The 22,997-nt window shown below is 46.9% G+C and overlaps 2 protein-coding genes across 7 annotated transcripts; both read left to right on the forward strand.

The window, feature by feature from the left end:
- The first annotated feature begins 261 nt into the window (after positions 1-261).
- Positions 262-7,336, forward strand: LOC136292047 (ribosyldihydronicotinamide dehydrogenase [quinone]-like). 4 transcript variants are annotated; one of them, XM_066187286.1, is made up of 7 exons: positions 262-386; positions 743-802; positions 1,824-2,025; positions 2,902-3,032; positions 3,986-4,099; positions 5,450-5,542; positions 6,487-7,336. In XM_066187286.1, the coding sequence occupies exons 1-7, from the start codon at positions 288-290 to the stop codon at positions 6,658-6,660; spliced, it is 873 nt and encodes a 290-aa protein (XP_066043383.1). In that variant the 5' UTR covers positions 262-287; the 3' UTR covers positions 6,661-7,336. The 4 variants fall into 4 exon arrangements, with proteins under 4 accessions (XP_066043383.1, XP_066043390.1, XP_066043407.1 ...); XM_066187293.1 differs by having other exon boundaries at positions 299-386; positions 750-802; positions 1,861-2,025; XM_066187310.1 differs by having other exon boundaries at positions 357-386; positions 750-802.
- Positions 7,337-11,066: 3,730 nt separating this feature from the next.
- Positions 11,067-17,856, forward strand: LOC136292071 (ribosyldihydronicotinamide dehydrogenase [quinone]-like). 3 transcript variants are annotated; one of them, XM_066187329.1, is made up of 7 exons: positions 11,067-11,165; positions 11,529-11,581; positions 12,603-12,804; positions 13,681-13,811; positions 15,325-15,438; positions 15,814-15,915; positions 17,067-17,856. In XM_066187329.1, the coding sequence occupies exons 3-7, from the start codon at positions 12,765-12,767 to the stop codon at positions 17,238-17,240; spliced, it is 561 nt and encodes a 186-aa protein (XP_066043426.1). In that variant the 5' UTR covers positions 11,067-11,165; positions 11,529-11,581; positions 12,603-12,764; the 3' UTR covers positions 17,241-17,856. The 3 variants fall into 3 exon arrangements, with proteins under 3 accessions (XP_066043426.1, XP_066043435.1, XP_066043417.1); XM_066187338.1 differs by having other exon boundaries at positions 11,071-11,165; positions 11,522-11,581; positions 12,640-12,804; XM_066187320.1 differs by having other exon boundaries at positions 11,141-11,165; positions 12,640-12,804.
- Positions 17,857-22,997: the final 5,141 nt, after the last annotated feature.

Below are 22,997 nucleotides of genomic sequence, written 5' to 3' on the forward strand. Positions count from 1 at the left end.
CTTCTGAACACAGATCGCCGCCGAAGAACAGAGCAGGAAAGAAGTGATTCAGTCGGTACACGCTGCAAGCCCACAAAATCACCATCGGACACGGGGGAAGAGCAGGGACTGACCCTGCGCTGCCACTCACAGTACAGGAGCTACGACTGTGGAGTATCAAATGAAACCAGATGCAGAGGGGAAAAAAGCTGCAGCCGCGGCTGCGGGCGGCGCAGATCCTGACCCCACCCCACGCTGGCACTGCTCCAGGGCCGGCCCGGCCGGGCCGCCGGGAAGGGTTGGACTCGATGATCCTTATGGGTCCATTCCAGCGCAGGATATGCAGTGATTTTCTGAAGGGCTGCTCCCAGCCCCGCCGCAGAGGTGCTCCGGGCCCCGAGGAGCAGGTAAGGGCAGCCCGACTGGCGCTGGGGCCGGGGCGCGGGGGCTTTTCCGAAGCCGCTTTCCGGAGGGCGGCACGGGACCGGGAGCGGCGCGATGCCCCCGGCACGGCCCCGGGCCCAGGCGGCTGTGCCGCGGCCGCCAAGCGCCGGTGCGGCGGCCGGAGGAGAATTCGAGAATTCCTGCTCCAGGGCCCGGGCCGGGAGCCGGAGGCTTCCCTCCCGCTCCGGCGGGTCGCGCTTCGCCGGGGCCCGCCTGTGCGTGGGTGCCCGTACCCACCCCACGGCACATTGCCCACTGAAACAGCGATTCTACTCGCTCCTCTTCCTGATGTTTCTCACCAGCAAATCTCTCACTTGAGTTCTCAGGCAGTACCAGATTATCAAGAGAGAAGCTCCCCAGCGCTCTCCAACAATGGCAGGTAAGAGCAAATGCGGGTGAAAATGCTGTTCGCTCCAGGGTGGGCGCTGGGCACCTCAGGAATGGGGCCCTCTGCCCTGTTTAGTTGGGACACTGAGGTCTTGCTTTTCCAAATGCCTTGGAAAACTCCAGTCTCTCCAAACCCTGTGCCCAAGTGCCCCCAGCTCCATCAAAATGGAAACAAATCAGCGTTTTTGCAGTTAAACTGAGCACCTTTTGGAGGTTGTCCATCTCCAGGCACTCCATAGAGGTCCCTGTTTGCTGGGAGCTGGCAGGAACAGCAAAGAGGCAACTGCTGCTCCTATTCCAGAATAACGTATATACAGGGGTTTAAAAAGTTTGTACACATGTTGAATTTATGAGAGCATTTGACCCACAAGTTTTAATTGTCTTTTTTTCATGGCTCTTGTTTCATGGACAATGTGCACCCTGGTAAATAATTTCCCCTTACCATTTAGGTTAAAAATGAGCTGTTATTTCATCAAATATTCAGCTCGGCTTCTACCAGTTCTCCCTGACACCATAAACTTGCCTGTCAGTCCACAGGTGTTGCTCTGAGCTGAATTTGTGTCACAGAGAAACTGACCTAAGGAGTTGCCAAAATTTTTGTCTTGGAAGTCAAGAACTAGGAACTGCATGTTTTGTCTGTTTCAATAATCCCAATAAATTTTGCTCTCTGATTATCTATAAACACCTGCTACCTCATACAAAATACTTCCTCTTTCCTTGTTGTCTCAAGAGGAGGGGCAGGGTTGTGATGATGTAGGGCAGTGTGACCTGCTGTGGAACACACCCCCTCTGTCCACTGAGTTCCACCTAGGAAAGCCAGTGTAGCACAGAATTGCTGGGCAGGGCACGTGCAGCAATCAGTGCCTCAGGAGTCACTCACTGCTGCTGAGCAGGAGCCAAGTGCTGCCACTGCCACTCTGCTGCCACTGGTTTGGTGTCCTTGGGAAAAGACACTACAGAAAGAGTAAGGAACAAGGCCCAACTCTATAGACTGTTCTGTATCTACCTCCTAGATTCCAAATGGTCTCCTGGTGTTCTTTCTGCCCCCAGGGAAAAAAGTCCTGATAGTCTATGCACATCAAGAGCCCAAGTCCTTCAATGGATCTTTGTTGAAGATTGCTGTGGAGGAGCTGACCAAGCAGGGCTGCAGTGTCACCGTGTCGGATTTATACGCCATGCAGTTTGAGCCCAGAGCAACAAGAAATGACATTGATGGTGAGACCAGCCAAAATGTACTTTTTCACAAACCAGGGACTTGTAAACCCCCTGTCTGGTGTCAGAAGGCTGAAAAAAGTCTTCCTGAAACCTTCCCCATGCTGAGTAACTCCAAACCCTCAGCCTGTCTAGATAGGAGAGGTGCTCCAGCCCTCAGATCATCAAGAGATTAATAAGAAACCTATTTCATTAATAAGAAACTTATTCATGACCAGACATCTGCATTTCTAAAAGTCCACTCCTGAACATGAACTTTGTATCACACTGAGATTACTGACAGGAAAAACACATTAGCACATGTCCATAATCAGTCTCCAAAGTCCATTTCTCCTGGGGAGGAAATGCCTTCAGATACCCTTCTGGCACTTGTTACAGTTTAGTTCACGAGGCTACAGCTGCCCCTGTCTTCTGCTAGAGACTGATGATCAGCTAGTGCAATCAGTAGAGCTGGCCAGTACTGGTTCCCCACCCCTTGGTCAATTTCCCAGTTATGGAGGCTGGAAAGCAGCTCCATAGTGCTTACAAGTGCATGATGGCCTCAGTAAACCCGAAGGCAGAGGCAGAACCATTAACAACACTCTCTTAAATCTTCCACCTGCATCCCCAGAGTCCTGAGGCAAGTTTAGGTCCTCATATTCCACTTCCTGGTTGCTACAGTAAGGTGAAGGTTTAGAACTCTGAGATCCTACATTCCTCTCCACATTAAAATCACCGTCAGCTGTGATGATGCTGAATATCCAACAAAGACAGGAAAGTAGGAGAAATGGAAAGCAGTATCTCAGTTTAGAACTGAGTGAATGGCAACCTGCATTCAACCCTTATCTGGCAGTGATCCTGGACAGGAGGCAAGGAATGACCGTTCACTTCTACCCACAGGTTCCCTGCACAACTCAGAAGCCTTCAATTATGGTGTGGAAACCTGGGAAGCTTACAAGAGAGGAGCGTTGTCCAAAGACCTGGTTGAAGAGCAGAAGAAGGTGCAGGAAGCAGACCTGCTGATTTTTCAGGTTGTTATTTTAAACAGAATTCAGTTGTGATGTTCACTTTATCTCTGGGTAATGGTACAGTAAAAACTACAGATCAGTAGTAAAATGACCTGGGTCATTATTACAGCCAATCCAGTAACTGAGTAGCATAATGGTGCAGGTTGGAACAGCAAGCCCAGGAACCCCCCAACACTGGGCCAAACTTCTTGATGGATGCAACTCCTTGATGGATGCAACAAAGACATATGTGACCATGGATGTCAGGCAGGCTGGCAGGAAGCAGAGCAGGGATTATTTTCTGGGCAAGGAGCTGGGGGCAGCCAGCAAAGTCAGGAAGTTGGGCTTTCCCAAGTAGACTGTTCTCACTTGCTGCTGAGCTGCAAAAGCACTACTGGGAATTGCTAACAGAGCTTTGCGGTCCACGCCTGTTCTCCACCATGCCAGCTCTGTCCCTGTGTCTACAAATCCCAAAGAACTGAGAAGGAAAGTAGTAGCCTTATATTTCTTTGTGTCCCTGTTGGCCTTAGCCGTGGCTTGATGGCATGATGTCAGCATGTTTTGATAATAAGCCTTTCCTTAGATCCTGTGGCATTTGTCAGCAGACTGTCAGATCAGAACCAATCACCAGATGTCAATCATTTCAGCCATAGGAATCATGGTTCTGTACAGTCTTAAATCTGAATTAAATGGCACCCTCCTATTTCATCCTATTCCACCTTTTATCTGGATGGAAGCCCTCACATGCACCATGGTGTTGATGTGCTGTAGATGCTCCGCTCTGGCTTTGAGGTTACCTCAAACAGAAAGCACTTCAGTTCCTTTTGCCAGCCATAGTTACTGCCCCTCCTGACAGAGAGCTGCAAGAAGGCAAGTACAGGATCTGAGCAGGTTCAGAGGACAGGATTGTCCCATAGGCCAGGCCTAAGGGTGTCCCAGACTCTGTGTGCTGACCAGGTAATTTTCTCTTTGCCTAGTTTCCCTTGTTTTGGTTCAACATGCCTGCAATCCTGAAGGTTTGGATGGACAGAGTCTTGGTGCAAGGCTTTGCTTACGATTTGTCAAAGGCTTATGATGGTGGTTTGCTCCAGGTATGTTTTTGGAATTGTTTTATTAAGGTCAAGGCTTGCACCTTGTTCTATGGGGCCTTGTTCATTCTTTTCCATTGCAGTTGTTTAAAGATCTCACTTTACACTGCTCTGAAGTAATGCATTGGTAACATGTTGAGTGATTTTCTGGGTTGTTCACACTGTCTGGAGGGTAAGAAATAAGGAGACTGCAGCATTTCCTAAAGATTTAAGCAATCTCCTAGAGATCTTTATTGGCCAACTATGTGGGTTTTATCATCTATTTGGAGTATCAGAGTGCACTGCGGTACATACAGCACGCAAACAGTTTAAATCAATCTATTTCATACAGCTACAGTCTTCCCACCACTATAAAAATGTTCTTTATGTGTCATGTCTGACACACTTGGTGTCAAAGTCCCGTTCTGGGATTAAAAGTCAAAGGCTGGAGTTGAATTATAAAACTTAATCAGAAATCCAAAATACTCGGAGTATGAACCTCTGTCACAACTATCTACTTTGAACCCTTTCCTCTCTGTTGCATTTAATTTGGTATGAGCAGTACCTCTCAATGTCAATTCATACATTTTTAAATCCCCACAGTACTGCGAATATACCTGGAAAATTCTGGCCCACTATCTCTGATATATCTTATTTGATAACAAATGCCGCATCAAGAAACAATCAATATTAGTTTCATATTTCTTTCACTGCATCTTAATCTCTGTTAGTTCTGATGTTCTTAACAATTTCAAACATTTCAGTCTCTTTAAATTTCAGAAATGGCTGTCTTGCTGACATAAATAGGCATAATCCCCAATGATCACAGCTGCATATGGAGTACAGGCTGAAGATACTTGGGATACTGCACTGGAAAAATGTTAGTTCGATTACAGAAGCTAAAACTGAAATGAGAGAAGCTGAGCACATGGATAATGCCATAGTCACAGGAGCAGAAGAAACATGGTGGTTAAGCAAGCCCACGTTTGAAGGGGGGACTTGAGCAAAAAATTTCTGGAGTCAGGACAGGAATAAAGATTTTCACAGTAACAGAGTGCTTTCCAGCCACAGTTTTCCAAATGTTGCATAAGGAAGAACAAGGATTAGCCCTCCTTCACACAAGGGTGTCAGACATAAAATTTGTTTTCTTTTTAACCCATCTCTGCCCAAAGCCCAGGCACTCAGTCCATTGACGTAATTGTATGACATCTATCCTTGCCTCAAAACTGCCAATCCTTGGAACATCTGGGAGGGAATAGGATACCTCCCTCCTCTAGAAATTCGTGTTGTCCAGGTTCCCTCAAATATCTTTTGAACCATTCAGCCACTCCTCTTTAAACATGTCTAACTCAAGCACCACTTTCCTAATTCTAGGACAAATTATCCTTGTTTTCTTTCACCACGGGAGGAAGCAAAGAGAAGTATGCAATCAGAGGTGATATTCGCTATCTCCTATGGCCCATGCAGGTATAATATATGAATATTTGGTTACTGTTTGCTTTAATTTTAATTTTAATTTTAATTCCAACTATTTATAAACAAATGTTTTATTGATTATTTTACACAAAAAGTAATAAGAAATAATTAAGTTGCCTGCCCCAAGCATCTGCCGGTTATAAACTGGCCTCTAAAATCCTGAGATTACTTCAAAAGTCCATAGAGTTTTAAAGTTGCTTTGTCCTCCTTCCTCCAGCTTGCAATCTGGGGAAAGCTTCGGCTGTTAGCTTTTCCAGTGTCTCTGGTGTTACAGGATTTCCTTTAGCTCTAGCGTGCAGGATTTCTGTTCCCCGTGGTTACCCAATTCATGTAGCATGCATGGTCTCCTCCCCACTGCAGTTAGCAGCTCCTTACCCCAGTTACCAGCTCCTTACCCCTGAGGAGCTGTCCAGCTGCGCAGCTCACAAGTAAATGTGACAAAAACATGAAACACCGCTATAAACTGAGAAACACACAGAGGGAAAATGGCAGGCTGAACTTCCACAGGCACTAGCCTTCAAGCAAGAACATATGGCTAAGCCAGAGGCAAAAGCTTAAAAACCAAACTCAAAAAAAAAAAAACAAAACAAAAAAAAAAAAAAAAAAAAAAAAAAAAAAAAAAAACCACCAAGAAACCAACATGAAAGTAGATGTGAAGCACACACTGCAGTTCAGGAACAATCTGAGGTTCAACTCGGACAATGAACTTTAGACTGTCCCTTATCATTGCAAATTGAACAATGTACACTATCCAAAGAGGACAGTTCTGTGTGTTTAACAGCAATTTACTCCTCCTGATAAATGCACAGGTTTAGAGAACTATGTCCTGATATTGGGTCTAAGAAACAGAATAGATTTGAATCTTCCATGTCCCTCAAATGAAAGTAAAAGAGTAAATATTTCCTGAGGCATTTCTTTCTTTCTTTTGCATCCAGCATGGAATCATGCACTTCTGTGGTGTCAAAGTCCTTGAACCTCACATCTGTTATGCTCCAGAGAATGTCTCTGAGGAGAAGAGGAAGGAGATGCTGACTGCCTGGACCCAGCGTCTGAGGACTCTTTGGAAGGAAGAACCCATAGACTGCTCTCCTGAGTGGTATTTCAAGTAGTCTTCAGGTGCAAGACTACAGAGAGAAGATTTTTTCCTCCATTCTTTTGGATGTTCTAGCTAAATAGCTGAACACTAATCTCCTAATTCAAATCTATTTTAAGAATCTTGAATACTACATCTAGCAGTTTAACTGACAACATAGCATTTCTCTTCACTGATTGCCAAGGGATTCCCTTCAAGGATGGGTGCAAAACTCTTTGTGAAGTTCTCCTTGCTCGCATAAACAGTGTCATCCTGCCTCCTTGTGGTTGATAATACATGTGATATTTCATGGCAAATTATACCATTGCGGCTTGTAAAAAAGTACATGGCCAAGTTTAACACTTTTTGTACCAGTTGCCACTTCTTTTCCTTTACCAGGGAATATGGTGCCCATACCCAACTTGTCATTTAACAGCCACTTGTCATTAGTTGTGAGAGCTTCACACTTGTGCCTTGGAGCAACAAAACCGGATCACGGGTAGTGTTGCAAAAGGATGTACCATTGCAAAGTGTCTTAAACAGCTGGAAAGCCTTGTGGGCAGCCTTAGGCTTCTCAGATATCTATAAAGCAATGTTAAACTATAACAGAAAAGGGAAAAAAATAAACATGAATGGAGTGGTGTGTGCATGAATTGCCTTCCTTTTGTAGACTACAGCTCCCATTTGTAAAGTATGCAGCTTCTTAAAATCAACAGGACTTCTCGATTTTGATTACCCTTTGTAGAGACAAAATGGAATCCTGTTTTTTTTTCCTGCCCTCTCACACCAGTCACGTGTTCAGGTTTGCACCTGTATGAAGTGAAGGGCCACGTCCAGCAGAGACATTTCCCAGGAAGACGAGCTGCTCCAAGCTGTTGCAGATGTCTACTGTGGGACATGGGAGCCAAAGTTTTCAGGTTCCACAAGGGTGCTGCTGTTACATTGCTTTAGAAGCCATCAACCGTGCAGAGACAGTGGGTGCTGAGCCAAGAGTTATTGTCCTTGACCTGATGTGCTTTCAGTGTGTGCTATGCAGGGCACTGTGCTGGGCTGCACATGTGTCCTGACACATGCCTTTCCAAAACTCAGGAAAATTTTAGAAAATATAGAGAACCAACAGAGACTGATCTGAGGTTAATAAGGAGAGAGAAAAAAAGTGGCAGTATTACTTCCCTAGCAGCACTGGAAATGTTACAGCCATTTTGAACTAAAGAATAATTGCCCTTCTAAATCACATTATGCTAAAAGTCAAATGTCACCCTGCCAAACCAGCACTGATTTCATGAGAATGAAACTAGAATTAGGTAACTTGTAGCTGCACTTCAGGCTGGGGAGAAGGGTATAAAGGAACCTGCTTTTCACTTCCTTTTATTCTGGGGATTTGTTTTTTATTGCTGGTGGTCCTCCTCTCCCACAGATGTCTAGGCAATGCTCTGATCTTTTTCTCTGACATTTTTTTCCAGAAATCATGGCTGTATTTCTTTTATTTGATGTTCTGAAATGGCAGGTCAAACATGCTTGTAACTGCAGAAAAATAGAGGAGAACAAACAGATACCCATCTGAACTATGTTACCAAGAAGCCTCAAAGCCTAGAGAAACCAAGACTAATGTCTTGCAGTAAGGTGCCTTTAATCCAGGTTTCAAAAAACCTGACATTTAAAGCCAGGTGTAGTTCATTCTGTGGTTTGATATTGGGTTCCTGAAACAACATCACTGAGGTGAGCTGCCTGCTTGCAGAGGAATATACTTTGTAACAGACTATTTATCAAAAGTTTGTGCTAAGGAGAGGAACAGCCAGTAACTAACACCATACACAATGCAAGTACTACTTCTTTTCTCTTCTTGAAAAATCCCACTGTATTATTAGATACCTTAAAGTCTAAAGAGGCTATATTCTACAGAAGAGATGTAGAGAATTGAAGCTGATGCTGCTACACTCAAGAGAGTGCTGGATAATTGTGTAATCATTGTAAGAGTATTAAAATGCTTCATTTCATGCAGCTTGAATACATGGGAATTCTGATATGTTTGAAAAACTCAGGAAGGAGACAAAAGACCAGCTTCTTCCCTAGGACTGTGGAGCCAAAATACCCCATAGCTGTTTCTGAATTGCCCTTGATGAAATGAAAAAGCATTTTGTTGACATCCAACAGAGAGAATAAACCAAGACCTAACCAGCTTGTCCACATAACAGATTGCCAAAACTGCCAATACGGTTGTACCCCAGTGAGACATGCAGGGAAAAGGTGGTTCTTCACTGGAATTCAATTGGAATCCAAGAGAAATTCTCTCAATATACTCTTTTGTATTTCTGCCATCTGTTGCTAGGCCACAGCTCAGCATCTATGGGAAATGTCAGGTAGTGGTCTTTTGAACCTAACTGCAGCAAAAATTTGTGGCTGCAGTCAGTCACCAACCACAGTGGTTCCCAAGGCCCTTGGAGCCTCCCACACACTGCCCAGGGGGATGCAGCCCTTCTTCACAAGCACCAACTCTGTTGGTTGCTGCAGTTTCTCCCACCTCAGCCCTCTGGGGGCTCAGAGAAATACAATATGAGTTTTGGTGCACAGATGATGCAAAACTAGCTAAGATCCCATCTTCTTTCTCTAAAATCAGCTCCACAGCACAATATTTTAATGGCTGTTGGACTGCAGGGGGATCTATCAGACCAGCTGATGGTTTACTTTTAGATTAAAAAGGTAGATTACATTAAGATTATAGACAAGTATCTCCTTAGCGTTTTGCCCACTGATGATCCCCCTCCCCAGAGTTCTGGACAGGGTGTAGAGCCCAGAATTAACATTCCAACATTGAGTCATCTCCAGTGCTGAAAATCTCCTGTGTGAGAGAACACTCATCCTTGCTGGGTCAGGCAGAGTGTTAGGCCAGGGACATCCAGAGAAGGATTACACTCAGATCCCTACAGAAATTGCAATTCATCAGAGAAATGGAGAGGGGAAAGTCTCTCAAAAGATACCTGGCTATAGGAGGAGAGGAAGGAGACTTAAAAATCAAACCTCTGTTGGCAAAGCTTATTACTACAATACAGCCTTTAAATTTAATACCATGAAAACATACAAAGTCACCTTCCCATTACAGCACAAGATTATTGTGATTGGATTTTTAATTAAAATTATGGAATGAGGTAATCATTCCAGGTAGCCTTGGTCTAGAACTGTGGAGACTTGATGGTTTTTATTCATCTGTCCCTACAATTTTTCCAATGGTGCAATGAACCCTGCAAATTTCACACACAGTAGATTTTTCCATCTGGAAAAAAAAAAAAAAAAAAAAAAAAAAAAAAAAAAAAAAACAACAAAAAAAAAACCAGCTACATGTCAAAGGTGTGACCTCTAAGCACAAGTGAATAGATGCCAATATCTCCCTTTCTTTGCCTAGTACATGCTGGAAAAACCACACTGAATGAGACAAACCGTTAAACCAAACAATTCTTATAAATTTAGTCATCTCTCTTCCTGATTTCAGCCCCATAAATAATGCAAATCTCAAAATTAGAAAAACCAAACCAAAAGAAAGACCAGAAGTCAAATGTTATCAAAAGCTTCCTGTAATGTTTGGGATGGCAGGAGAAGACCAAAACTGCATAATTGGCCTACCAGAGATACCACATCTGTATTTGCATTTGCTTTATTTACCTGACAAATGTCCCAGACTCTTTGCAGGTTCAAGAATGCTCTCCTTGAGATACCTCGCAGTGTGGATGGACACAAAATTGCTGCATTCAAACTACAGTGAGCTCAGTGTGGCAATTCAGCATTTGGTCCTGAGTCTGCTCTTTACAGTATGTGTGATCATGCCTAGCATCAGGAGCTGTCAGAGCATTAAACTCCTGGTCTGTCTCAATACCAGCTGATCCAGAATGAGTGGAAAACAGAAATGTGCTGGTCCTGCATCAGTTCCTCTAGTTCCACTGTCAAAATCTTTTTCTTCTTTTTCTTTTTCCCCCCCCCCAAAATCTTTAAAAGGAGCTGTTTATTCAGTTTGTCCAACATAAGGCAGTTTTGAGACTCAGAGAGAAAACTTCATCTTGAAAACGATCACCAAGACTGTCCTATCTCTCTAAACCCACAGCCGCCCACATCCCACCTGTCTTTCCCATGAGACACCTTTCAGAAAGCTGGAAGGGAGGAGCCCCTGCTCCCGGCAGATGATGCACGGGTGGGCCAGCACAAGGCACAAAGCAGACAGTGCCTCCCCTGGAAGAGCAGATAAGGGTAGATGGATGGTTTAGGAGCTCACATATTGCGCTGCTGGCAGAAATGAAGAACGAGCTCTGTCCTTGGAGAGGAGCAGACACCCAGAATAAAAACATATCCCGAGATGATGTAGATGTCACATGCTGTGACACCGGCGGGGCGCGCCCCCGGCCGAGTGCGGCTTCGAGCGGAGCCGGACGAGCGGGCGGCGCCGATCCCGATCCCGCCCCGCGCTGGCGCTACCCCAGGGCCCGGGACGGGCGGGCCGCTGGGAAGTGCCGATCCCTGCCCTTCCGCAGAGGTGCTCCGGGCCCCGAGGAGCAGGTAAGGGCAGCCCGACTGGCGCTGGGGCCGGGGCGCGGGGGCTTTTCCGAAGCCGCTTTCCGGAGGGCGGCACGGGACCGGGAGCGGCGCGATGCCCCCGGCACGGCCCCGGGCCCAGGCGGCTGTGCCGCGGCCGCCAAGCGCCGGTGCGGCGGCCGGAGGAGAATTCGAGAATTCCTGCTCCAGGGCCCGGGCCGGGAGCCGGAGGCTTCCCTCCCGCTCCGGCGGGTCGCGCTTCGCCGGGGCCCGCCTGTGCGTGGGTGCCCGTACCCACCCCACGGCACATTGCCCACTGAAACAGCGATTCTACTCGCTCCTCTTCCTGATGTTTCTCACCAGCAAATCTCTCACTTGAGTTCTCAGGCAGTACCAGATTATCAAGAGAGAAGCTCCCCAGCGCTCTCCAACAATGGCAGGTAAGAGCAAATGCGGGTGAAAATGCTGTTCGCTCCAGGGTGGGCGCTGGGCACCTCAGGAATGGGGCCCTCTGCCCTGTTTAGTTGGGACACTGAGGTCTTGCTTTTCCAAATGCCTTGGAAAACTCCAGTCTCTCCAAACCCTGTGCCCAAGTGCCCCCAGCTCCATCAAAATGGAAACAAATCAGCGTTTTTGCAGTTAAACTGAGCACCTTTTGGAGGTTGTCCATCTCCAGGCACTCCATAGAGGTCCCTGTTTGCTGGGAGCTGGCAGGAACAGCAAAGAGGCAACTGCTGCTCCTATTCCAGAATAACGTATATACAGGGGTTTAAAAAGTTTGTACACATGTTGAATTTATGAGAGCATTTGACCCACAAGTTTTAATTGTCTTTTTTTCATGGCTCTTGTTTCATGGACAATGTGCACCCTGGTAAATAATTTCCCCTTACCATTTAGGTTAAAAATGAGCTGTTATTTCATCAAATATTCAGCTCGGCTTCTACAAGTTCTCCCTGACACCATAAACTTGCCTGTCAGTCCACAGGTGTTGCTCTGAGCTGAATTTGTGTCACAGAGAAACTGACCTAAGGAGTTGCCAAAATTTTTGTCTTGGAAGTCAAGAACTAGGAACTGCATGTTTTGTCTGTTTCAATAATCCCAATAAATTTTGCTCTCTGATTATCTATAAACACCTGCTACCTCATACAAAATACTTCCTCTTTCCTTGTTGTCTCAAGAGGAGGGGCAGGGTTGTGATGATGTAGGGCAGTGTGACCTGCTGTGGAACACACCCCCTCTGTCCACTGAGTTCCACCTAGGAAAGCCAGTGTAGCACAGAATTGCTGGGCAGGGCACGTGCAGCAATCAGTGCCTCAGGAGTCACTCACTGCTGCTGAGCAGGAGCCAAGTGCTGCCACTGCCACTCTGCTGCCACTGGTTTGGTGTCCTTGGGAAAAGACACTACAGAAAGAGTAAGGAACAAGGCCCAACTCTATAGACTGTTCTGTATCTACCTCCTAGATTCCAAATGGTCTCCTGGTGTTCTTTCTGCCCCCAGGGAAAAAAGTCCTGATAGTCTATGCACATCAAGAGCCCAAGTCCTTCAATGGATCTTTGTTGAAGATTGCTGTGGAGGAGCTGACCAAGCAGGGCTGCAGTGTCACCGTGTCGGATTTATACGCCATGCAGTTTGAGCCCAGAGCAACAAGAAATGACATTGATGGTGAGACCAGCCAAAATGTACTTTTTCACAAACCAGGGACTTGTAAACCCCCTGTCTGGTGTCAGAAGGCTGAAAAAAGTCTTCCTGAAACCTTCCCCATGCTGAGTAACTCCAAACCCTCAGCCTGTCTAGATAGGAGAGGTGCTCCAGCCCTCAGATCATCAAGAGATTAATAAGAAACCTATTTCATTAATAAGAAACTTATTCATGACCAGACATCTGCATTTCTAAAAGTCCACTCCTGAACATGAACTTTGTATCACACTGAGATTACTGACAGGAAAAACACATTAGCACATGTCCATAATCAGTCTCCAAAGTCCATTTCTCCTGGGGAGGAAATGCCTTCAGATACCCTTCTGGCACTTGTTACAGTTTAGTTCACGAGGCTACAGCTGCCCCTGTCTTCTGCTAGAGACTGATGATCAGCTAGTGCAATCAGTAGAGCTGGCCAGTACTGGTTCCCCACCCCTTGGTCAATTTCCCAGTTATGGAGGCTGGAAAGCAGCTCCATAGTGCTTACAAGTGCATGATGGCCTCAGTAAACCCGAAGGCAGAGGCAGAACCATTAACAACACTCTCTTAAATCTTCCACCTGCATCCCCAGAGTCCTGAGGCAAGTTTAGGTCCTCATATTCCACTTCCTGGTTGCTACAGTAAGGTGAAGGTTTAGAACTCTGAGATCCTACATTCCTCTCCATGTTAAAATCACCGTCAGCTGTGACGATGCTGAATATCCAACAAAGACAGGAAAGTAGGAGAAATGGAAAGCAGTATCTCAGTTTAGAACTGAGTGAATGGCAACCTGCATTCAACCCTTATCTGGCACTGATCCTGGACAGGAGGCAAGGAATGACCGTTCACTTCTACCCGCAGGTTCCCTGCACAACTCAGAAGCCTTCAATTATGGCGTGGAAACCTGGGAAGCTTACAAGAGAGGAGCGTTGTCCAAAGACCTGGTTGAAGAGCAGAAGAAGGTGCAGGAAGCAGACCTGCTGATTTTTCAGGTTGTTATTTTAAACAGAATTCAGTTGTGATGTTCACTTTATCTCTGGGTAATGGTACAGTAAAAACTACAGATCAGTAGTAAAATGACCTGGGTCATTATTACAGCCAATCCAGTAACTGAGTAGCATAATGGTGCAGGTTGGAACAGCAAGCCCAGGAACCCCCCAACACTGGGCCAAACTTCTTGATGGATGCAACTCCTTGATGGATGCAACAAAGACATATGTGACCATGGATGTCAGGCAGGCTGGCAGGAAGCAGAGCAGGGATTATTTTCTGGGCAAGGAGCTGGGGGCAGCCAGCAAAGTCAGGAAGTTGGGCTTTCCCAAGTAGACTGTTCTCACTTGCTGCTGAGCTGCAAAAGCACTACTGGGAATTGCTAACAGAGCTTTGCGGTCCACGCCTGTTCTCCACCATGCCAGCTCTGTCCCTGTGTCTACAAATCCCAAAGAACTGAGAAGGAAAGTAGTAGCCTTATATTTCTTTGTGTCCCTGTTGGCCTTAGATATCTCTATACATATTCCTCTGTCCAAAGTTCGATTAAATTTAGGATGGGGCTTTATCTCATTTACACATTTCACTGTAAGTCATCATCATTTTCATACTGTCGCTTCCCAGATAAGAACAGTAAGACATGCCCTGAAGTGGTTGCCTTCTCCTTTCCAACTGTAGAATGCTCTGAAGAGTTTGAGTGTGTTCTGGTGCAGAAAAAAAATTAAAAAGCCTCTAAAGGACATCATATAGTAATTCAAAATTTTAGAAAAATTTAGGAATTTCAAAATTTAGTTACAGACTAAACTCACCGCTGGTAGTGACTGTGGTGATTTCCCAGTTTCCACTTTGTTTTCGCCTTGTATTAAGCAACATGTTTATAGAATTTCTTGCTCTGTTTGCAGTGTGTACAAAGGTTTAGGGGTAGTGATGCAGCTTAGTATAAGATCCCATAAAGCAGTCAAGATAATGCTGTGAAGATGTGATAGCTTTGGGATGCAGTCCCATTGGCTAACTGGAAGATCTAGAAGTCAAGGGTTCAACTGTTAAAGGCTTCACTTTTTCTTCTCAGTGAAGGGTTTTGGGCTCATGATGTCAGCAAGCTTTGAAAATAAGTCTTTCCTAAGATCCTGTGGCATTTGTCAGCAGACCGTCAGATCAGAACCAATCACCAGATGTCAATCATTTCAGCCATAGGAATCATGGTTCTGTACAGTCTTAAATCTGAATTAAATGGCACCCTCCTATTTCATCCTATTCCACCTTTTATCTGGATGGAAGCCCTCACATGCACCATGGTGTTGATGTGCTGTAGATGCTCCGCTCTGGCTTTGAGGTTACCTCAAACAGAAAGCACTTCAGTTCCTTTTGCCAGCCATAGTTACTGCCCCTCCTGACAGAGAGCTGCAAGAAGGCAAGTACAGGATCTGAGCAGGTTCAGAGGACAGGATTGTCCCGTAGGCCAGGCCTAAGGGTGTCCCAGACTCTGTGTGCTGACCAGGTAATTTTCTCTTTGCCTAGTTTCCCTTGTTTTGGTTCAACATGCCTGCAATCCTGAAGGGTTGGATGGACAGAGTCTTGGTGCAAGGCTTTGCTTACGATTTGTCAAAGGCTTATGATGGTGGTTTGCTCCAGGTATGTTTTTGGAATTGTTTTATTAAGGTCAAGGCTTGCACCTTGTCCTATGGGGCCTTGTTCATTCTTTTCCATTGTAGTTGTTTAAAGCTCTCACTTTACACCATGTTGAAGTAGTGTATCAGCCCTGCTTCACACAAGAGCTGTAATTGATTTTGTTTAACCTATCTCTTCCCAAAGACACACAGTCTACTGTCTAATTGTATGACATCAATCTTTGCCTCAGGACTGCCACTTCATGTAAGGTCTGGGAAAGAAGAGGTCACCCTCTCCCCTAGAAATACATGCTGTCCAGGTTTCCCTGAATATCTCTTGAACTGTTCAAGCACTCCTCTTTATATATGTCTTAATGAACCACCACTTTCCTAATTCTAGGGCAAATTATCCTTGTTTTCTTTCACCACGGGAGGAGGCAAAGGGATGTATTCAAAGGAAGGTATCGGCGGTGATATTCGCTATGTCCTGTGGCCCATGCAGGTATAATATATGAACGTTTGGTTGTTGTTTACATATTTTTTTAGTATTCCACCTATTCTTAACAATTGTTTTATTGATTTTTTTTAAAATATGAAAACTAATAATTAATAATCAAGTTGTCAGTTGCAAGGATCTGCAGGTTGTAAACCATTAACTAAAATCCTGGGACTACTTTAAAAGTCCACTGACTTCTAATGTTGTTTTGTCCCCCTTCCTCCAGACCAGAATGTAGAGAAAGCTTAACACTCTCAGCCTCTCAGTTTCCCTGCTGTTACAGGATTTCCTTTAGCTCAGTCGTGCAGGATTTCTGTTCCCCATAGTTTCCCATTTCATGTAGGATGCAGGGCAGAAGGGGAGCCACACGTTATCCTGGAAGTAACAATCAACACACAAAAGTTAGCATTCCTCTTCTAATTGCTACTCTTTTATGAGAAGTACCCAGCATGGTTTGGGAAATACAAGTGGGAAGGCAAGTTTTGCCAGCTTCTTCCTGATACAATAGAACAGATGAGCTAAAATTCCACGGTTTCCTTCCCAAGCAATTACCAGCTGCCTGCTCCTGTGGAGCTGTCCAACTGCAGAGCGCACAGGTCAACATGCCAGAAACATGAAACACAAATCTGAATTCAGAAACACAGAGGGAAATGGCAAGTTGAGCTGATTTCACAGGCACTAGCCTTCTTACAGGAACATTTGGCTAGGCCAGAGGCAAAAGGTAAAAAAAACCCCATCTTAGATGTAGATGTCGGTCACTGCAGTTGGAGACCAATATAAGGAGTTTCAAACTGGACAATGAACTTTTGGCCAGCTGTGATCCTTGCAAACTGAACAGTGTACAGCTGCTAAAGAGGACAGTTCTGTGGAATTAACAGCAGTTAAAAACAAATCCCACAGAACAGAATAAATGAAGTTGCCCTTATCTTTCAGTATCATGTATGCCATTCTGCCGAATGCCTTCAATGGTGACTGCCTGGATAGGCAGGGAATGTCTACAATTTATTTTCCTTCTCCTGATAAATGCACAGGTTTAGAGAACTATGTCCTGATATTGGGTCTAAGAAACAGAATAGATTTGAATCTTCCATGTCCCTCAAATGAAAGTAAAAGAGTAAATATTTCCTGAGGCATTTCTTTCTTTCTTTTGCATCCAGCATGGAATCATGCACTTCTGTGGTGTCAAAGTCCTTGAACCTCACATCTGTTATGCTCCAGAGAATGTCTCTGAGGAGAAGAGGAAGGAGATGCTGACTGCCTGGACCCAGCGTCTGAGGACTCTTTGGAAGGAAGAACCCATAGACTGCTCTCCTGAGTGGTATTTCAAGTAGTCTTCAGGTGCAAGACTACAGAGAGAAGATTTTTTCCTCCATTCTTTTGGATGTTCTAGCTAAATAGCTGAACACTAATCTCCTAATTCAAATCTATTTTAAGAATCTTGAATACTACATCTAGCAGTTTAACTGACAACATAGCATTTCTCTTCACTGATTGCCAAGGGATTCCCTTCAAGGATGGGTGCAAAACTCTTTGTGAAGTTCTCCTTGCTCACATAAACAGTGTCATCCTGCCTCCTTGTGGTTGATAATACATGTGATATTTCATGGCAAATTATACCATTGCGGCTTGTAAAAAAGTACATGGCCAAGTTTAACACTTTTTGTACCAGTTGCCACTTCTTTTCCTTTACCAGGGAATATGGTGCCCATACCCAACTTGTCATTTAACAGCCACTTGTCATTAGTTGTGAGAGCTTCACACTTGTGCCTTGGAGCAACAAAACCGGATCACGGGTAGTGTTGCAAAAGGATGTACCATTGCAAAGTGTCTTAAACAGCTGGAAAGCCTTGTGGGCAGCCTTAGGCTTCTCAGATATCTATAAAGCAATGTTAAACTATAACAGAAAAGGGGAAAAAATAAACATGAATGGAGTGGTGTGTGCATGAATTGCCTTCCTTTGTAGACTACAGCTCCCATTTGTAAAGTATGCAGCTTCCCATATTCAAAGTAGAGACAAAAAGGAATCCTGTCTGTCACCTGCCTCCTCATACCAGTCAGTGTTGGTGTTTGGGTCTGGAAGGTATTTGCTTCCTCTCCAGCATCAGCATTGATGGTCCTCCTTGGAGATCTCCAGCATCAGCAGTTGGTAAGGCAGAGCACTAACCCGAAAACCTGCAGGTGCACTGTCTGTCTGTGGGTCAGGATCTATGGGACAAATGAATTGTCTGGCTCTTAATAGCCAGGATTTTTACCTTGAACTGTAGCAGGATTATTTTTGTGCTTTAGATTTGTTAACCCTGTTTGTTCATATTCCAGGGGGTGGGTTTCTCACTTAGGGAAATTTCTTGCTTTGACCAGCTCACCTCACTGCTGCTTTTGCACTTTGATATTAAAAGATTGTGTCCTCAATAAGAACCCATCTCTTGAGTCACTGTCAAATGACACCTAGACCTCTGTGCATCTGCATACCTGCTTTGTGGCAGTCTTGTCACACCCCAGCCTTACAGTTCCTTAGGGACTAACTGGATAATCACCATGCTGAGCCCAGACTCTGGAGGCTCAGTGTAAGCTGATACACCAGACTGGGAAATGCCACCACAGGGAAAAGGTCATGTGTTCCTGTTTGCTCCCATATGAAGTGAAGGACTGCATCCAGCAGAGACATTTCTCAGGAAGCAGAGCTGCCCCAAGCTGTCACAGATATCTGCTGTGGGGCATGTGAGCCAAAGTCTAGGTTGTAGAAGCGGGAAATTTGCTTTGGCTCAACAGCTCTGTTACAGGAGAAGGAAATTGAAAGGGAATAAGGAGGAAAGTGTTAACACATCTAAGTTGTGGGAAAGCAGATTCATGCCTAAAAGACTTGAGGAGAACAACCTAAAATTGCCAGGAGAAATTTGAGGACAAATTTTATAATTGCATAGAAGAGAAATCATCCTTCTGTTTGCTGTGTTCAATTAGCATACTATTCAGGAAAGAAGGAAATTGAGGTGAAAGCAGAAGTTGCAACTGCCAAACCAGCCTTACTGCTTTGGATCAACTGCAGAGCTTAGTGGGGTTAACTATTAGATGAAGAATGCCAGACTGACCTGTATGATGAGGATACTGTGCTTGACACTATCTGGCATACACGTGCCAGCTCCCATACATATGGTAGCACTAAGTTTTGATAAGATGGCTGAGATTTTTAGCACAAAGTATGTGAATGGTTGAGATTAATGCAGGTTCAGTTAAAGTTTTAAAAAAAAAACTATATAGGCTTATTAAATTCTCATTAATGTTAAAATTGAAGACTTCTGCTCAGATAAACTCATTTATGGGAAAAGCACTAAAAAATGTACCAATTTTTTTGCCCATTTCAAGACAATCTTTCCTTGTTCACAATCAGAATTAAGACATTTCTCTGTAAATTCAGATTGCAGTTCTGGATCTGTTTATTTTCCCTATTCATTTAAGGAAGGAATGTCATAACTGGCAACACTGACCTCTAAGCACATACAAATAAATGACAATTTCTTTCTTTGCCTAGTGCTTTTTGGCAAATCACCACCGAATGAGACTGACACCTTTTTAACCAAAAAATTCTTATCAATTCCAGCCATCTCTCTTCCTGCCTTTAGACCACACCTTCCCATACACAATGCAAAGCTAAACAGCAGAAGAACCGAACCATACAAACCAACTGACCAAAGAACAAAAGAAGAACCAAACCCTCAGAAGTCAAATGTTATCAAAAGATTTCTATAATATTTGGAATTTCAGGAAAAGACCAAAACTGCACAACGACCAGAGATACCACATCTGTATTTGCATTTGCTTTATTTACCTGACAAATGTCCCAGACTCTTTGCAGGTTCAAGAATGCTCTCCTTGAGATACCTCGCAGTGTGGATGGACACAAAATTGCTGCATTCAAACTACAGTGAGCTCAGTGTGGCAATTCAGCATTTGGTCCTGAGTCTGCTCTTTACAGTATGTGTGATCATGCCTGGCATCAGGAGCTGTCAGAGCATTAAACTCCTGGTCTGTCTCAATACCAGCTGATCCAGAATGAGTGGAAAACAGGAATGTGCTGGTCCTGCATCAGTTCCTCTAGTTCCACTGTCAAAATCTTTTTCTTCTTTTTCTTTTTCCCCCCCCCCAAAATCTTTAAAAGGAGCTGTTTATTCAGTTTGTCCAACATAAGGCAGTTTTGAGACTCAGAGAGAAAACTTCATCTTGAAAACGATCACCAAGACTGTCCTATCTCTCTAAACCCACAGCCGCCCACATCCCACCTGTCTTTCCCATGAGACACCTTTCAGAAAGCTGGAAGGGAGGAGCCCCTGCTCCCGGCAGATGATGCACGGGTGGGCCAGCACAAGGCACAAAGCAGACAGTGCCTCCCCTGAAAGAGCAGAAAAGAGTAGATGGATGGTTTAGGAGTTCCCATATGGCATTGCTGACCATCAGAGGGAGAAATTAAAAACATAATATGTGGGCTGCTATTGCCCTGCCACATTGATCTGCTGCTGCTCTTCTATTATTGCCACATTAAAGCACCACAGGGAATGCAAAAGTTCCCCGGAATGGGAAAGATCATGGTAAAGACATTAGCCACTCAATGTCACCATGCTTTTCAAAGAAGAATGGCAAAGGGATGGCCCTTATGGAAAGAAGGTCTATTAACTACACACCTGACATCTGGAGGAGGATGAACTAGGTGGTTTACGGCGATCCTTTTGGTTATGTATCCCTGCAACTGTCCCCAGTACTGTTATCTGTGACAGTGCCTCTGCTGACAAACAGAAAGTTCTGCCTCGGCCCTACCTGAAAAATAAATAAATAAATAAATAAATATAATCTGTACATATCCAGTGCTAAATCTACCAGGGAAAAAGGCATTGCCAACATACCTCGAGCTACAAAGATGTTCTCAGTCTCTTTAACGTCGCCAGGTATTCAAGATTCATATAGCCCAGAGACCTGAGGCACTGATGGACACCCCGGGCGCCGCCGGCGGAGTTAGGCACCGATCAGGGTGCCCCGGGAGCTGCAGCACCGACGGAAACCCCCTGGGCAGCACCGATCTTGGAACCCCGGGAGCGGAATTAATGCCGGACCCCCTCTGCGGCACCGATTGAGGTTCTCCAGGAGCAGAGGCATCAACGGAGCCCCCCCGGGTGCACTGATCGGGGTGCCCCTGGAGCTGAGATACCGACGGAATCCCCCAGGTGGTACCGATCGGGTTTCTCCAGGAGCTGAGGCAGTGATCAAGCCCCCCGAACGGCACCGACGGAGCCCACCTGGTGGGACCGACGGAACCTCCCAGGCGGCACCGACCAGGGTGCCCCGGGAGCTGAGGTCGTGATGGAAACCCCGTGTGGCACCGATCGGAGTACCCAGGTAGCTGGGGCACCGACGGTGCTCCCCATGCAGCACCGATTGGGGTGCCCCGCGAACTGAGGCACCGACGGACTCCTCCCCCCCCCCCCCCCCCGGCTGGCACAGATCGGGGTGCCCCGGGAGCTGAATTAACGACGGAGCCCCTCTGCGGCACTGATCGTGGTTCCTCGTGAGCTGAGGCACCGACGGAACTCCCCCGGGCACCGCCGACGGAGTACGGAACCGATCGGAGTGCCCCAAGAGCTGAGGCACCGACGGCCCCCCCGGTGCACCGATCGGGGTGCCCCTAGAGCGGAGGCACCGACGGAACCCCCCTGGTGGTACCGATCGGGTTTCTCCGGGAGCTGAGGCAGCGATCGAGGCCCCCGAGCGGCACCGACGGAGCCCACCTGGTGGGACCGATGGCCTCCCCGTGCACCACCGATCGGGGTGCCCCGGGAGCTGAATTAACGCCGGAGCCCCCAGGGCAGCACCGACTGGGGTGCTCAGGGAGCTGAATTAACGACGAAGCCCCTCTGAGGCACTGATCGTGGTTCCCCTGGAGCTGAGGCACCGACGGAATCCCCCCGGGCGGCGCCGAGGGACCCTTCCGTGCGGCACCGATTGGAGTGCTCCTGGAGCTGAGGCACCGACCGAGCAATCCTGCGGCACCGATCGAGTGCCCCGGGAGCTGGATTAACGCCGGGTGGCACCGATCGGGGTGCCCAGGGAGCTGAGGCACCGGCGGAGCCCCCCGTGAGTAATGGATTTGGGTGCCCCAGGAGATGAGGCAGCGATGGATCCCCCTGGGCGGAACAAATCGGGGGCCTCCGGGAGCTGAGGCACCGACGGAGCCCCCCTGGGTGCACTGATCGGGATGCCCCGGGAGGTGAAGCAGCGATGGAGACCACCGGGCGGCACCGATCTTAGCACCCCAGAAGCGGTATTAACGACGAAGCCCCCCGCGTGGCACAGATCGGGGTGCCCCGTGAGCTGCGGCAGCGATGGAGCCCCCGGAGGCACCGATAGGGGTGCCCCTGGAGGTAAGGCAGCGATGGAGCCCCCCCGTGCAGAACCTATCAGGGTGCCCTGGGAACTGAGGCACCGACCCACCCCCCCCGGGCCACAGCGATCGTGATACCCCGAGAGATGAGGCAGCGATGGAGCCCCCCGTGCAGCACCGATCGGGGTGCCCCGAGAGACGAGGCAGCGATGGAGCACCCCGTGCAGCACCGATCGGGGTGCCCCGAGAGACGAGGCAGCGATGGAGCACCCCGTGCAGCACCGATCGGGGTGCCCCGAGAGACGAGGCAGCGATGGAGCACCCCGTGCAGCACCGATCGGGGTGCCCCGAGAGACGAGGCAGCGATGGAGCACCCCGTGCAGCACCGATCGGGGTGCCCCGAGAGACGAGGCAGCGATGGAGCCCCCCGGGCGGCACCGACGGAGCACACCGGCAGGTAGCGATCGGGGTGCTGTGGAGGTGAGGCAGCGACGGAGCCCCTTGAGCGTAACAGATCGGGGGTCTCCGGGGGGTAAGTCACCGATCGGGGCCCTCCGGGCGGCACCGATCGGGGTGCTCCGTGAGCAGCTGTACCGAAATCGGCACCGATCGCAGTGCCCAGAGAGCTGAGACAGTGACTCAATCACTGGGCGGGACCCGCGCCGCTATGAGCCTGCCCCGCCTCCCCCTTCGCCGCGCCTCCCCCCGAGCCCGAGATCTTATT

The sequence above is a fragment of the Chamaea fasciata genome, unplaced genomic scaffold (assembly GCF_029207755.1).
Source record: "Chamaea fasciata isolate MVZ Bird 193981 ecotype frontalis unplaced genomic scaffold, bChaFas1.0.hap1 SCAF_1, whole genome shotgun sequence".
NCBI lineage: Eukaryota > Metazoa > Chordata > Aves > Passeriformes > Sylviidae > Chamaea > Chamaea fasciata.

What these genes read in the sequence shown, in the direction of transcription:
- LOC136292047 (XM_066187286.1), top strand. Translation starts at nt 288, where the DNA reads ATGATCCTTATGGGTCCATTCCAGCGCAGGATATGCAGTGATTTTCTG. An exon ending in GCGCTCTCCAACAATGGCAG is followed by an intron (nt 803 to 1,823) that starts GTAAGAGCAAAT and finishes TCTACCTCCTAG; the next exon opens with ATTCCAAATGGTCTCCTGGT. An exon ending in AACAAGAAATGACATTGATG is followed by an intron (nt 2,026 to 2,901) that starts GTGAGACCAGCC and finishes TTCTACCCACAG; the next exon opens with GTTCCCTGCACAACTCAGAA.
- LOC136292071 (XM_066187338.1), top strand. An exon ending in CAGACCTGCTGATTTTTCAG is followed by an intron (nt 13,812 to 15,324) that starts GTTGTTATTTTA and finishes CTCTTTGCCTAG; the next exon opens with TTTCCCTTGTTTTGGTTCAA. An exon ending in ATGATGGTGGTTTGCTCCAG is followed by an intron (nt 15,439 to 15,813) that starts GTATGTTTTTGG and finishes TCCTAATTCTAG; the next exon opens with GGCAAATTATCCTTGTTTTC.